This window comes from Suricata suricatta, chromosome X, assembly GCF_006229205.1.
Source record: "Suricata suricatta isolate VVHF042 chromosome X, meerkat_22Aug2017_6uvM2_HiC, whole genome shotgun sequence".
NCBI lineage: Eukaryota > Metazoa > Chordata > Mammalia > Carnivora > Herpestidae > Suricata > Suricata suricatta.
The window spans coordinates 73,861,759-73,877,838 of NC_043717.1; the positions used below are offsets into that span (position 1 = coordinate 73,861,759).

The window sequence follows — 16,080 nt, forward strand, 5'->3', positions numbered from 1 at the left end:
AATTTTATCTTCTCTAGGAACTAGGCAATCAAATTTATCTTCAACATCGCAGCATGATTAAATTGAATAGCGATCTCTTCATTCAAACTTAATGTCTATACCTCATTTGTCTTGTGTTAACTGCTCTAGTAACCTCAATTTTGCATCCAAAGTTCACTTTTCATTTTGTGTGTGTGCTGTGTCACCTCATTATGCTAAATTTGGAAATGCTCGTTCTCATCTGAGGTTAATGTCGCTGAGCCCAATCACTGGTGATAGATTATTAACAGATTTTGGGAACTTGATATTCAGGTAGTTAAAGATTTGGCCTTCATTATTTAAAATGATAAGAGAAATCTAAAGTTAAAGAAACAAAACAATTGTCCTTTTATCCTTTGAAAGTCTGACTCATTTTAAAAATGTATTTAAAAATGAAAATTTCCATTTAAATTATGATAAGCTCTGAAGTGATGGGACTTAATTTTAATAAGATATGCTCTGAAAACAGGAAGCAAATGGGATCACATACTTTGTTCAGAGGATCATTTTCAAAACCAGACTTTATCTGATCTGACTTGATTGTTTATACAAGGTGTTTGGAGTTTTACCTTGTTTTTACTATTGAAGAAAACCAGTGAAATTCTCCTCTGCTACATTAACTCTTGCATGTAAAGAATTGACACAAATATCTTGCTTGGTATGCATACAATGATTATAAAATAAACCAAACTATTATCTTTTCTTATATTTTAATCAGCACTCTCATTATTTGTTCTTTACTAGTAATAGAGGTCACTGTTGAACATTACTGTGAAATATGTCAACATAAGGACATTAGTCACAAACTACTCATCAGGTAGTTTGTGACTTCTCAGTTTGTTCATAAACTACAAATTAAAATGGAGTCTTAAACCTAATGGATCATAAAAGTTGCTGTTTTTTTCTGAGCTCATTGGTAATGATTATTATAAAAATTATTTTTTTGCCTTTCAAAATATGTCACATGTGCTGTTTTTATTTTAGTGCTGATGCTAAGTGGTAATAATTTGGTTTGTATACAGATGCATGAATATGAACTTTCAAAGTATTCTTTTATTGATTAAAGTGTAACTTAAAAGAAGTTAGTGTGATGCTTTAGTTTCTTGATGTTGCTAACAATTTTGATATTTTTCCTTTTTGTTAATGATGACATTGGGCCTTGGTGAACTTTGCTCCCTATCCAGGTCCTACAGGTTAGCTCTTTAACTCCAAAGTAGTAACTGCATGAACTTTGAAACTTTTCTTATATTTATATATATATATTTATATGTATGTGTGTATATATAGTTATACATATATATGTATATATGTATATGGGCATATATATAATTCTACATATAATTCTCTTTCTCTCTCTCTATAGGTACAGATATATGTGTGTACACACATATGTATATAAATATATGTACATATAATACACATATATATCTGTACTTAATGCTTTCAAGTGTTTGGATGTATTTTAAGAGCATATATGCCAATTCAGTTCTTACATGTTGGTCTATCTGAAAGTTGAAAGGAACTTGTAGAGGCCAATGTTTCTGTCTATTGGAGTAACCCAAAGTTACCTAGTTAGGAAACCTAATTTAATATTTTAAAATTCATATATTTTTGTCATTTATAGCCAAAATTTATAGTACCTAAAATGTATTATATTTTACATTTACCTTCAGAGTAGAGTATATTTTTTATTTTTTATATCTGTTAATGTAAATGAAATCAAGCCATCCTTCAAAAAGGCATTCTTTAAGTTTTAATTTAAATTCCCATTAGTTAATATATAGTGTAATATTAGTTTCAATTACAATTTAGTGATTCAACACTTAGAAACACCACCTGGTGCTCATCACATCAAGTACACTCCTTAATCCCATCACCTATTTCACCCATCCACCCCCACCTCCCCTCTGGTAACCATCTGATTGTTCTCTGTAGTTAAGAGTATGTTTCTTGGTTTACCTCTCTCTCTTTTTTTCTCCGTGCTTGTCTGTCTTGTTTCTTAAATTCCACATAGTAGTGAAATCATATTGTGTTTGTCTTTCTTTGACTGACCTATTTCACTTAGCATTATAATCTCTAGCTCCATCCACATCATTGCAAATGGCAAGAGTTCATTCTTCATTTTGATTGCTGAATAATATTCCATTGTATATATGTGTGTGTGTGTATACACACACACACACACACACACACACACACACACACACACACACCCCATATCTTATTTATCCACTCATCAATTAAGAGACATCGGGCTGCTTCTGTAATCTGGCTGTTGTAGATGATACTGCTATAAATAAACATCAGGGTGCATGTATCCCTTTGAAGTAGTATTTTTATATTTTTTAAGTAAATACTTAAATTGCTGGGTCAATTGCTGGGTCATAAGGTAGTTCTATTTTTAACTTTTTGAGGAACCTCTATACTGTTTTCCAGAATGGATGCACCAGTTTACATTCCCACCAACAGTGTAGGAGGGTTCCCCTTTCTCCACATCCTTGTAAAGGTATTCTTATTTAAACAGTAATATGTATTATCAGATCCTACATATTTGCAATCCTTGACTTGCCACAACTCTTGTAATCTTTCAAATAATCCCATCGTCAAGTTTTGTGTTGTCACAAAGTTCTAAATTCTACTGCTAGGAAATGGACTAATAGGTACGGAGTAAAAAACAAATTCCATACAACCAGCACAGAATAGAAGCCTCTCAATCTTATTTTAATCATACACACCAAAGAACAGTTAGTTACGAGAAGCTGTTGAATGGAAAGTTGCTGATTCATAGTGAAAGATGTTAATCTAATTAGGAGTAAAAAGAAGCACAAATATCTGAATGTGTTTGTTATTTCAAGATAAATAGGCCTTTTCAAATTTCTTAGGAGGAACTAAAAAGGGGGAAAGTACATTCCTGAGTTCTGACCATTGGGAATGGCAAAAAATTTTCTCTTGTGAATTTAAAATTCAAGATCTTTCAAGATTCTCTTTACGAAGCCATCTATCTCTATCTGAACTGATTTCCCTAGTAATTTACTCCTACTTACTACTTAATTCTTTCCACAGACCCATAATTTCATAGAGCCATAGAGTATCTGATATAGAAGAGACTTAAGTTTTACACTTGTCAAAGAGATATTCACCAGGCACTTGTTAAAGATAGCAAGACAGGTTTTATTTAAAACAGTTGGAATAGGGGACCTACAGTTGCATTAGGGGAGAGAGACTGAGCTCAATTCTGAATACAAAAAAAGACAAATGGGTATATAGTCAACTAGCAGAGTGAGGGAGTAAGTGAATGAAAAATTACTAGAAGGAAACATCAAGTGTAGGTAGATTCTTGCTAAACTGGCCTCACAGAATCCTTACTAAAGTCAGGCCAAAGACTTAGACATCAAGGTTGGGAGATGGGGGACTTAATTAGATATCAACAGTCGGAGGACTCTCCCTAAACTAACTTAGCAAAATTTTTGCTAAAACTAGACTCAGCATACCAAGAACAGGGCCCAAGGATGAGGCCAAGTTGAGAAGAAGCGTGCCTCCACTCTCTTGTTTTCATTACCTCATAAAATCCATCAATACCTATTAACTGCTTCATATGTTTTTTCAAAATGGATGTCATCAAAAAGATTAAGACAAGTGCATACGATTGAACTATCACCATGATAAAGAGAAAACTTAGGGCATACTTTGAAGTAATTTTGAGTACTCCCCTGTCTGATTTGCTTAGAAGTCTGCTGCCTTGATCACTTCCAGATTTTACTATTGACTAGAAGAAGATTGCTTTCTTCTGAGGCACTAGAATATATTCAAAGAAGAGAAAGGGAAGTAGCCACATTACTTTAAAACCAATTTGACATCTACTTTACCAGATGTACTCTAAATTACATAGTTTTTGGAACCTAGTATCTACAGTGTTCTCTTGTTTGCAATAGTGGAAGATTACAACCTTAAGTGGAAACTGGATTTAAAATTTACCCATCAGTTCATCAGCTTATCTTTAGTTATTGCCACTATGTACAAGACTTCAGATTTTCTATTTTATTTTTTCAGTTACTTTGTAATGTCATTTGAAATATAATGTATTAAGAGCTCCATGTACAAAATTGACTTGGCATATAACTCATTAAAATTTTACCTCTTAGAAATTAAGATCTTAGAAGTTTTGCTATGGTATGATCTAAAGTTTTCCATATTACTTACTCAGTCCAAATATATATATATATATATATATATATATATATATATATATATATATATATAATTTCAATGACATTTTTCTAAGCATTCTTGTTATTGGCACCCCTATAGCATACACATAGATAAAATGTCTTTACTCAAACTCTGAATAATTTTAGGTAAGAATTCTATTTAAATAATTGTGTGGCCAGACTCTTCTCAAACTGTTGTGATGAATCAGTTTGCTATATGTGGTTTGGAAACCATTTAACCAGAAGGTGATTTTTTAGCCTTCTGAATTTCAAACTATCAAATACTTTAAAAGTTTTATTACCTGGCGGTAATAATAATGTTTTATATTCATGTGACATACCATTTACAGCATATAATGTACTTTTATTATAAGCTCCTTAAAGGCAGAATTTGGGTCTCGCTAATCTTTGTGTTCTCTGTAGCACCTTGCACATGGAGATATCAGGTCTATATTTTTAAAATTGAATTTGATCCGTAAAACAACTCTGTGAGGGAGGTTAGGTCAGATAACACTATTCCCATTATGTGGGTGAGAAAACAAGCTCAGAAAGATTGAATTGTCCACAATCCCATCGATATAAATGGTAGTACCGAGAATAGATTCTAAGTTTTCTAATTCCTAGGATTCAGTGCTCTAGCACAATTTATTCTCTCTGCTAACCTCAGTGTTTATAAATCATAGCAAGACTTGTAAGGAAAGGAAATTGTGTTTATAGTTAATTAACATTAACCAAGAGTTGTCCTATTTATAGTCCTTTTTCTTTTTATTTAATGATCCTTTTTTTAATAGTTAATGCCCTGATTTAATATGTGCATTGAATAATAATAAAGTAAATTTGATATTTTCTGTGGTTTGGGGTAGGTTATTGCATGTCAAAATATTTTAAAGTACCCTTTCATTGGTGGCCTTTACATTTTTGGAAAATTTGGCTCTTTATATTTCAAAGTCCAGTGGTGAACAAGTATATATAAAGCTTCTGGATGAATTATGAAAAAAATCAGAAAGTGGCTATATGGAATGATTTTCAAAGACGGCAAATAGAAGTGCAGTTGGTAGTGGCCATTGTGTATCTGTATTTTAATTTCTCTATTTAGTCATCTATGATCTTTTGTATTTTTGTCTAATGGGCCTTTTAAAGTTAACAGTACCTCTTTGAAGCATTCTGATCATATAAAGAAATTTGCACAGTGAGTTTTTACTAAAGGAAGGCGGAGGCCAAGATAAACTTAAACATTTATCCAAAATTAACCTTTTGTGAAAGGAATGGAAGGCTATCAGTGAAATAGTACTGTCTTGCCAACTTTAATGTTTGAGATGCTAACTTTTAGGAAGCCACGACAGTAGTGTTAACATGGTATCTTTAGTAGAGTTTTCCATTTTTTGAATTAATGATAACTAGCAGTTTATTTCCTATAAGCTCTATTTGAAAATATTTGGCTCTCTATACTTCTGTATGGTTCTGTTTGCATACTGATTATGCTGTAGGTATCAGATATGCTGGCAAAGAGGATTATTGTTTAACTTGTGCTATAATGTGAACCTCTTCTAACTCATAATCTTATTTTGTACTGTGTGATGTCTGATACTGCTAACATCGATCTTTGGGCTTTGGTGAACTCTGATCTTCCCAGGTTTTCAAGGTTAGACTCTTCACTGGTCAATTCTGTTGTTGTTGTTTTTTTTAATGTTTTGCATGTATGATAAGAGAAATGTAGTGTTGTTTTTTGGTTTTTGCTATAACTCAGAAGTCATTGAAGAGGGCTATTATCTTCAAATACTACCTGCTCTAATATTTAACATATTGGTGAAGGTAATGTTAGTTGTTTATAATCAAGTTTGAAATGACATTAGTTCTTTGGGGCTTCAATTGTTTATAATATACGTAACACTTATGTGAAGACATGTTGAATTTTAAATGGATATACACTTATTATTATCTTTAAGACTGTGTTAAGATTTTTAGACAGGTATCTGGCTCATTTGTAACTTCTGCATATTGATATTATTTTCTTGAATTTTTGTTGCTTGACATAGCTCTGATTTGTGTTTATGTGCCTATTTTCAAAAATCGAAGAGGGTAACTATTGAGAAGTACTAAAAATAAAATGTATATGTCCCTTATATCATTAGCAAATCATTAATTTAAATCTGATGGACTCCAGAATGGCAGGTTTGAGTTAATAACATGTAAATTTCCCAATAATCTTATTTTAATTGCAGGAAGAAAAATGCCCATAACATGCCTAGTTTTTTCAAATATTTTGATAACTTTTCAGAGTGGGAAAAGAATCATAAAAGATTCCCTTTTTTCCCCATCTTACTCTTACTGTGTCATTCTTAGACTGATTAACAGATAGTTTATTTTTTTCCCTAATAAGATGATTTGCTACCTGATTTCTAGTCCAAATTAAACATTATGGATAAAAGCAAATACTTTTGCTTAGAAAACCTTATCTAGGGAGTTCGAACTCAGCAATTGCTTTTGTTTGTTTATTTTAGTGTAAAGTATCCCAACCCTTTCTTTATGATTGGGAAAGAAATTTCTAAGTGTGTCTCTCTGGTTGCTGGATTTAGGTGACTATATAATTTAAACTGCTTAAAGATAAAACAGTTGTACTGTTGTGGACCTGCTTGCTCTTTCTCGTGTGCCAGATAGAGTAGTGTTATAATATGAAATCACATAGAAATAGGTGAAATATTTAAAATGGGCTCATATTTCAAAGATAGTTTCTTACTTTCAGTTTTACTAAGAATGAAGGTAATAATAGTAATAATAATTTTTAAGTCTCTTCCATACTTCTTACTATGTGCCAGGCACTGTGTTAAGTAAATTATACATATTATCTTATTTAATCCTTGGAACAACCTGATAAAGTAGTTACTATTCTTATTTCCATTTTAATAAAGGAGGAAATTGAGGCCAGGGAGATTAATAAACTTGTTGAGGTCTAACAGCTAATGATTATTAGAGCTGGGATTGCAACCTAACATTCTAGCTACAGAACCCAGTATTCTTAATCTGTATGTCATGCTGCCTTGTTAGAATGTAGTAATTTATTCTGGGTCTTAAGAGTATTAGAAGGGAATTAAAGTCTGAATTTTATCTCAGATCAAAAAGATGACCCTTTCTCCATAGGTAAGCATGAATTCAAATATTCTAAATTCATTTGCCTACAGTATTTCCTTCAAAACTAATCACTATATAATCTTCCTTTTTTTATTGAAACCAATGAAACACTAAGATTACTAGAGGAGAAAATGTGTAAGTGCTAACTGTTGCCTGTTCATTATTTAGTGCTTTATAATTAGTTTCTTAAGGCATAACTAGATAGTCCTAGCTTCAGCCACTGCAGAGCAGGCAAGTAACAGCTATTTCCCACCTAGTGACAAAAGATGTGGCCATTCACAAAATCCCCTTGGTTGCTTCATGGACCTGATATCTTTATTTAGACTGAAAAGTTAAAAACATAGTATAAGAAAAAGAGCTTAGCAAAAATCCTATTTTAATAATTTAATTCACAAGACATATGCAGAAATTTTCTTCAGAAATATTTTAAATGTAAAGAATATGAAAACATGTTTAAATAAATTCAAAACTTTTATTGAATTAATAAATTTCTGACACTAAAATATTGCCATATATTAATAAGCATAGCACTAAAATGAAATTAAACAGTTTGCTTAAGTAACCATCTTAATTGCATAGTAATAAAAGCCAAATGAAACTACTTACAAATACAATTTACAAAATAACTACTTATAAAGCAATTTGATATTAATCACAATGAAACAAATTGCTTGAATCCCTGATTGCCCTAAGTACTGATTCTTAAAGTGTAGTCTGAAACCAGCAGCTTTAGTTACAGGGCACTTGTTAGAACGCAAATTTTTGGACGCCTCCCCAGTTTTCCTGAATCCAAAACTTTGGGGGTTATCCCAGTAGTCTATTTTAACAGACTCTCCTGGGGATTCTGATACATGTTCCAATTTGAGAACAGTACCCTATAGTGTTTGTTTACTTTCACTTAAGTCAAACACTTAGGGATTACAAAAGCAATCTTTATTATAATGTCCTGAGTCCTTTAACTATGAGCGTATTAGATTTAACGTATAATAAAATGCAAACTAAAAAAGTCTGCAAATCAGTGTTAATAACAAAAAGAACCCAGCCCAATTTATATTAGAAAGGGAGTCAACATAAGTCTATATATTTTAATGTACTCTGGATTTTATTCTGCAAACTAATAGGATTTATATGACTGATATTTTAAAAGCCAGCCTTTTATACTACTCTTATGCTATACTGAAATATGGCCATTTGTTGTGCATTATCAAGGTCTACCAGGTCCAGAAGGTCCTCGGGGTCTCCCTGGAAATGGAGGTGTTAAAGGAGAGAGGGGAAACCCAGGCCAACCTGGGCAACCTGGTTTGCCTGGTTTGAAAGGAGATCAAGGACCACCAGGACTCCAGGTAGGAAATGGGAGTAGATATTTGATGAAAAAGGGATGTGTGTGTTTGCATTCAAAATGAGAATTCTAAGGTGCATTATTTTTATAACTATTTACTGGTCAAGGCTGTATGTATGGCTCCCTGGTGAATTACAAAGAAAGAAAAAGCCTAGTTTCCTTTTTTTTTTTTTTCTTCAAACTAAAGGGATTTTGCTACTATATAGTTAAAGGGTTCCTCAGAAGATATTTTATCTGGAGTCATTGCTATGTATATCGTTGAGGTTTGAGAAACCTTCGCTTCAGTGAAAGCAAATACATAAAAGAAGACACACATATCAGAGCATTGCATGTGGATGAGACCTTTCTTTTGGGGGGGCAAGCATTTTTATTACTATCTGCCTATAGTCAATCATGCTTGGTATTTGTATCTTTAAAGCACCCAACTAACAAACTTGTCTTTTTTCTTTCTTTCTTTTTTAATAGTTTATTGTCAAATTGGTTTCCATATGACACCCAGTGCTCTTCCCCACAAGGGCCCTCTTCCATTGCCACCACCTCCCTTCCCCCTCCCGCTCCCCCTTCAACCCTAGGTTAGTTGTCAGTATTCAATAGTCTCTCAGGTTTTGCATCCCTCTCTCCCCGCAACTCTCTTTCCACCTTCCCCTCCACATGGTCCTCCATTAGGTTTCTCCTGTTAGACCTATGAGTGCAAACATATGGTATCTGTCCTTCTCCGCCTGACTTATTTCACTTAGCATGACACCCTTGAGGTGGATGAGACCTTTCACAGGGAAGGAATTAGAGTTGAGTGGGGATACTTTAAACTTTGAAATTAGAATTAGATTCAAGTTTCAGCTCCACTGCACACTTCCGCTTTGTGTCTATGAGGAAGACAGATAGACAATTTAGACTTCTGACTTTACCTGTAAAAAAAGAATACTAACATATTCCCACATCTGTATTCATGTGTTTTCCACATTGGTTTGAGTGACCCAGGAAGTCACATGCTTCTTTATGGATCATTAATGTTTCTTGCTTTCAACCAGGTAGATTTTTAGATTTGGCAACCAACACAGTCTAGGCTCAGTCTTTTAACTCTGATGGCTGCTTTATAGCAGAAAATAGAAAAAATTCTAAAAAAGTAGTCCTTAAAGCTTCTCCAAAACTAACCTCTTTTCCTCATGTCATCACTATTTTTCTAGACACATACTACAATTAAATTTTAGTTCTCTCTTTATTCATTCCCTACTTACTCCCTCCTCACACATTTCTCACATTCTTCCAGTTCATATGTTTTTATACTTGATTCAAAACTACTACTGCCTGATACCAGACTTCATGAATCTAGCATTATCAAATTCTGTTCATTTTCTTTGAACAGAAAGTTCAAAGAAAGTTACTTCTTTTATTTGCATGTTTTCTAATTCTTTTAATGGAAATAACATTAAACTTATAGAAAAACTCCAAGAATGGTAAAAAAAATCTTCATGTATCATTTATTCAGATGGACTAGTTATAAATTTTTTACTCTATATGTTTTGTGTGTGTGTATATATAAGCATTTGAGAATAAGTTGCAGCCATCACGCCTTTTAGCACTAAATACCTGAGTGCATACTTATTTTAATATACTCTATTTAAAAAATAGAATGTTCCTTCTTTTGTCTGCTGTTTCTTCATTCTAGTTATGCATCCCAACCTGGAATTCTACATGAGTGATGTCGTGTCCCCCATCAGATACTTAGGCCCACAATGGTCATCTGCCCCTCATTGGTGATCTTAATTTTGATCATTCCAACAAGATGTTATCTGGTTTCTCCTCTGTATGGTTACTTTTCTTCTCTTGTAACTAATAAGCAAAAGTATAGGAAGGCACATTAAGACCACGCAAATATACTGCTCCTCATCAAAATTTCCCCATATAGTTAAATCTATTTATGATTTTTGTCTCAACCAACCAATACTAGAATAGTGCCAATGACAATTTTTTAACTTTAGCACTACCTCTACATATACCAATTGGCCCTTTGGTAAGCAAGAGCCTCCCTTTCCTTCCATGTATTGTCTATTTATTATTAGCATGGACTCATAAATTCCCTTTTTTTAATGATTTTTAAGGTTTTTAAACTGTTACCTATTTTGATGCTTAAATTATCCTGGCTTTGGAAATTTCTTCAAGCTGGATCCTATGCCTTTCTAACATGCCCTGTTTTTTAAAGCTGTTTCTTACATGTAGGAATAATATGTTCCATGTTTGCCTGTCTTTCATTCCTAATACTAAGAGTTTCATTTTCCCACACTTACTCTTCCTTTAGATATATTATACATTTCTCAACACTTCTTCCCATAGTTTTCCTGGACCTCAAACCCAATTAATTAACAGGCCTCACTATATTTTTTGCTAAGTCTTGCAGACTCTATCATTTCTGCACTTGTGATTCTAACTGAAGCACTTATCACCTCAGTGTTACACTAAAAAAAAAAAGTTTTTGTTAATGATACTAAAATAATACCTGCCATTTATTAAGTACATACTACATGCCAATCAGTTTTCTAAGTACTTAATATGAGCTATCTCATTTAATCCTCACAAAAACCCCATAAATTTAATGCTATTATGTTTGAGGTGAGAAAACGAATCAAAGAGGTTAAATAATCATCTCAAGGTCACACAAGCTTGTAATAGGCAAAATTGGGATTTGAATCTTGGAAGATTGACCCTAGAGCCAGTGCTATAAAGGAATATGAATACTATATAATCTCACTCTCTCCACCTCCAATTTTTTGTTCTAAAATTAATGATTTTTTTTAATTCAGGGTAATCCTGGTCGGCCAGGTCTCAATGGAATGAAAGGAGATCCTGGTCTCCCAGGTGTTCCAGGATTTCCAGGTATTTGAAGGGATATTTTGAAATTCCCTTTTTATACTAAACTCCTTTGGGATAAGATACCCATTTTCTGATTTGACTGGGTAAATGTTAGGCCCCTGTTGCTTTGCTGTGCCATTGTACCTAACTTTTTTGCAGGCATCAAGGGACCCAGTGGAGTACCTGGTTCAACTGGCCCTGAAGGTGATCCAGGACTTATTGGCCCCCCAGGTAAGACTTAATCTAGGAGCTAGTTTTACCTGATTCTAAAACACATTGAGGAATTTAAATGTCTGCATTCTGTCTTCCAACTAAACTTTTAGAGTCTCAATCCCCAACAATTGAGGGTAAGTAGGCAAAACTCTCCCTCTATTTATTCATCTCTCAACCTCTCTATATTACTAAGGTAATATTGAGACCATATCTTTTAAGTTTAAGATACAGGACTAACAATAATGCTTCACTAATATTTTTATTGGCTTTTATAGTAACCTTCCCGTATTCAGTTGAACAGATCACAAGAGCAAGTCATTTTTAATTGAAAGTATTTTTAATACAAAATAGTTACTTTTTCTGAAGACTTACAGAGGTTTCCTGTAAATTGACAAGTGCTAAATTCCGTCACTAGTTCAGTGGGACACTTGACAAGTACAACCAACAAGAACTGCAAATGATGGAGGGGGCAAGATGGCAGAGAAGTAGGGAGCTCTGTAGTTTTCATCTGCCCACATCTATTAAACTAAGAAGGACTGAAGCCACAGTACTCTGATCTATTAAGAGTGGGAGGAAAAGACACAGAGTCCACAAAGAAGACAGCCTCATATGTGCGTGAGTGAATGTGAACTGGGGAAGATAAAATCAGGCCAGGACCTGGAGGCTTGGAGGGGAGGGAGCCCCCCTCTGAGCAGAGCATCAGGGAGTGCACAGAGCTGCGGAGAGAGGAGGGGAAGAGAAAGAGAGACTGAAGATGCTCGATAGACTACCTGTTTCTAGAGAAGAGAAAAACCTCAGCCTGAGACGGAGAGGGATCCTATCATCCCATCTATACTGCAGGGCATGGGAAGAGAGATGCATCCCTTTTAGCTGGCACGTTTTCCTTGGGCTCAGTGCCCCTATTCCCAGACGGCACCAGGAGAAATTGCTCATCTACCCCCCATACTCAATCTCCGGCTAGGAAGTCACCCACCTGCAGGAATAATTCTCATCTCGGGTGGTATCATTAAAATGCATGGACTAGAATTTGGAAATGAGGCAGAGCTTGGAAAGTACAACTTGGCCCACCTGCAGCACAGCGAGATCAGACCCAAAAGAGTGGGTTGCAAAGTTTGGTTCGAGAAGGGATTGGGGCACCGCCATTCTTCTCCCCACAACCATCAAGGTGGGGCCTCGGGGAGCAGGTCGCCAGAACCACCCACACCAAAGAGGCCCCTCTGTGCCAGAGAGCTGCCTTTTTTTTTTTTTTCTTGTTCTCCTTTTCCGCTCCTGGAGCATGGGAAAAGCCAATACTGATGCATTGCTGTGATTAGATCAATTCTTGCCACTCAGATATATTTTCCCTTATATCATTCTTATCTCTCCCCTCTACTGGTTTTATGCTTTCAGACTGTCCTTTGTCTTTTGTTGTTTTTGTTATACCCTCCTTTTTTCTTTTCTTTTTTCCCCCTTTTGGTTTGCTTGTTTGTTTGACATGTCTGTGTGTTTGTGTGCTTTTGTTCCCTGTGTGTTTGTCTGTCTCTTTTCCTTTTCAGGGCTATCTCAAGAAACAAGCCAAAGTACACATGGTGGAGAGTCCCAAATATCACTGAATAGGGAAATAAAATAACCAAAGGCAAAACAAGAGAAACCAAGAGACACCATTGAAAGAACACTTCCTGAACAGACAGGCCCTGGACAGTCAATGAGCCTCCTTTAATGTAGCAATATTCACAGGTGCAGAGTGCATAACAAGCTTTTAAAACTGACAAGAGACAGAAACCTAGCCAAAATGACAAAACAGAAGAACTCTCCTCTAAAGAAATTCCAGGAAGAAGTCACAGCCACAGAACTGCTCAAAACAGATCTAAGCAACATAATGGAGCAAGAATTTAGAATGATTGTCATAAAATTAATCACTGGGATTGAAAAGAGCATGGTAGTCATCAGAGTAGCTATTGATACAAAGACTAGGGACATTAAAATAGCTTTCATGAGTTAAAAAAAATGCTACAAATGAGGTGCATAATAAAATGGAGGTGGCCACTGCACGGATTGAAGAGACAGAGAGGACAATAGGTAAATTAAAAGACACAGTTATAGAAAAAGAGGAAGCTGAAAAAAAGAGAGGGAAATTGATCCAGGGACACAAAAGGAGAATTCGAGACCTGAGTGATACAATCAAATGGAACAATATCCATATAAAAGGAATTCCTGAAAAAGAAGAAAAAGAAAAAGGTCATGAAATGCTGCCTGATCAAATTATAGCCAAGAACTTACCCAATCTGGGGAAGGAAATAGACATTGAAATCCAAGAGGCACAGAGAACTTTCCTAAAATGTATCTTGAATTGACCTTTGGCATGACAGGGCAGAGTGAAACTGGCAACATATAAGGATAAAGAGAGAATTCTGAAAGCAGCTAGGGATAAAAGGGCCCTAACATACAAAAGGAAACCTATCAACATGGTTACAGACCTATCTAGGGAAACTTGACAGGCCAGAAAGGAATGGCAAAAAATCTTCAATGTGATGAACAGAAAAAATACACAACCAAGAATCTTTTATCCAGCAAGCCTGCCTTTCAGAATAGAAGGAGAAATAAAGGTTTTCCCAAATAAAAAAAAAAACTAGGAGAATCCATCACCACAAATCAGCACCACAAGAAATCCTAAGAGAGACTCTATGAGGGAAATGTTGCAAGGAACACAAGGTACCAGAGACAGCACTACAAGCATGAACCTTGCAGAGAACACATTGAATCTAAATCCACATCTTTTAATAATAACACTGAATGTAAATGGACTAAATGCTCCAATCAAATGAGATAGGGTAGTGGAGTGGATTAGAAACAAAATCCATCTATTTGCTGTCTACAAGAGACTCACTTGAGACCTGAAGACACCTTCAGATTGAAAGAAAGGGGATGGAGAAATATCTATCACATGACTGGAAGTCAAAAGAAAGCGGGAGTAGCCATACTTATATCGAACAAACTGGACTTTAAAGTAAAGGCAGTAACAAAAGATGAAGAAGGGCATTATATAATAATTACAGGGTCTCTCTGTCAAGAAAAGCTAACAGTTATAAAAATCTATGCGCTGAATTTGGGAGCACACAAATATATAAAACAATTAATCACAAACATAAACAATCTTATTGATAAGAATGCACTAATTGCAGGGTATTTTAATACTTCAATTACAGCAGTGGATAGATCAACTAGAGAGAAAATCACTAAAGAAACAATGGACCTGAATGACACATTGGACCAGATGGATTTGACATATATATTTAGAACTCTAAATCCTGAGGCTAGGGAATTCACTTTCTTCTCGAGTGTGCATGGCACATTCTCCAAGATAGATCACATAGTAGGTTATAAAGCAGCCCTTCATAAATATAAATGAATTAAGATCATACCATGCACACTTCCAGATCACAATACTATGAAACTTGAAATCAATCACAGGAAAAAGTCTGGAAAACCTCCAAAGACATGGAAGTTAAAGACCACCCTACTAAGAATGATTGGGCCCATCAGGCAATTAGAGAAGAAATTTTTAAAAATATGGAAACAAATGAAAACGAAAATAAAGCAATCCAAACTCTCTCAATGTAGCAAAGGCAGTCTTAAGATGAAAGTATATTGCAATCCAGGCCTATTTCAAGAAACTAGAAAAAGTGCAAATTCAAAATCTAACAGAGCAACTAAAGGAACTATAAAGGGAGGAGCAAGAGAACCCCAAACCCAGCAGAATAAGAGAAATAATAAAGATCTGGGCAGAAATAAACAATATGGAATCCACAAAAACAGTTAAACAGATCAATGAAACCAAGAGTTGGCTTTTGGAAAAAATAAACAAAATTGATAAACCCCTAGCCATGTGCCTTAGAAAGAAAAGAGAGAACACCCAAATAGACAATATGGATCTGTTATAACCAATCCCTCTACTCTGAAAAATTATATGCCAACAAACTGGACAACCTAGAAGAAATGGACAAATTCCTACACACACATACACTGCCAAAATTCAAACGGGAAGATATAGAAAATTTGAACAGACCCATAACTAGTGAAGAAATAGAATCAGTTATCAAAAATCTCCCAACAAATAAGAGCCCAGGGCCAGATGGCTTCCCTACGGAATTCTACCAGACATTTAAAGCAGAGTTAATACCCATTTTTCTCAAGCTATTAAAAAAAAAGAAACAGAAGGAAAACTTCCAAACTCATTCTACGAAGCCAGCATCACTTTGATTCCCAAGCCAGACAGAGACCCAACAAAAAAAGAGAACTACAGACCAATATCCTTAATGAATACAGATGCAAAAATACTCAACCAGA

The 16,080-nt window shown here is 34.8% G+C and overlaps 1 protein-coding gene across 2 annotated transcripts in view; it reads left to right on the forward strand.

The window, feature by feature from the left end:
- The window catches only part of COL4A5 (collagen type IV alpha 5 chain), a 228,554-nt gene that overhangs the window by 196,856 nt on the left and 15,618 nt on the right, over positions 1 to 16,080 (forward strand). Inside the window, exons 42-46 of one of the 2 annotated variants that reach the window (XM_029930017.1) lie at positions 1,203 to 1,211; positions 5,860 to 5,868; positions 8,565 to 8,698; positions 11,493 to 11,565; positions 11,701 to 11,772. In XM_029930017.1, the coding sequence (XP_029785877.1) occupies positions 1,203 to 1,211; positions 5,860 to 5,868; positions 8,565 to 8,698; positions 11,493 to 11,565; positions 11,701 to 11,772 (297 nt within the window). The remainder of the gene's footprint in view (positions 1 to 1,202; positions 1,212 to 5,859; positions 5,869 to 8,564; positions 8,699 to 11,492; positions 11,566 to 11,700; positions 11,773 to 16,080) is intronic. The other variant, XM_029930018.1, reaches the window with a different exon arrangement.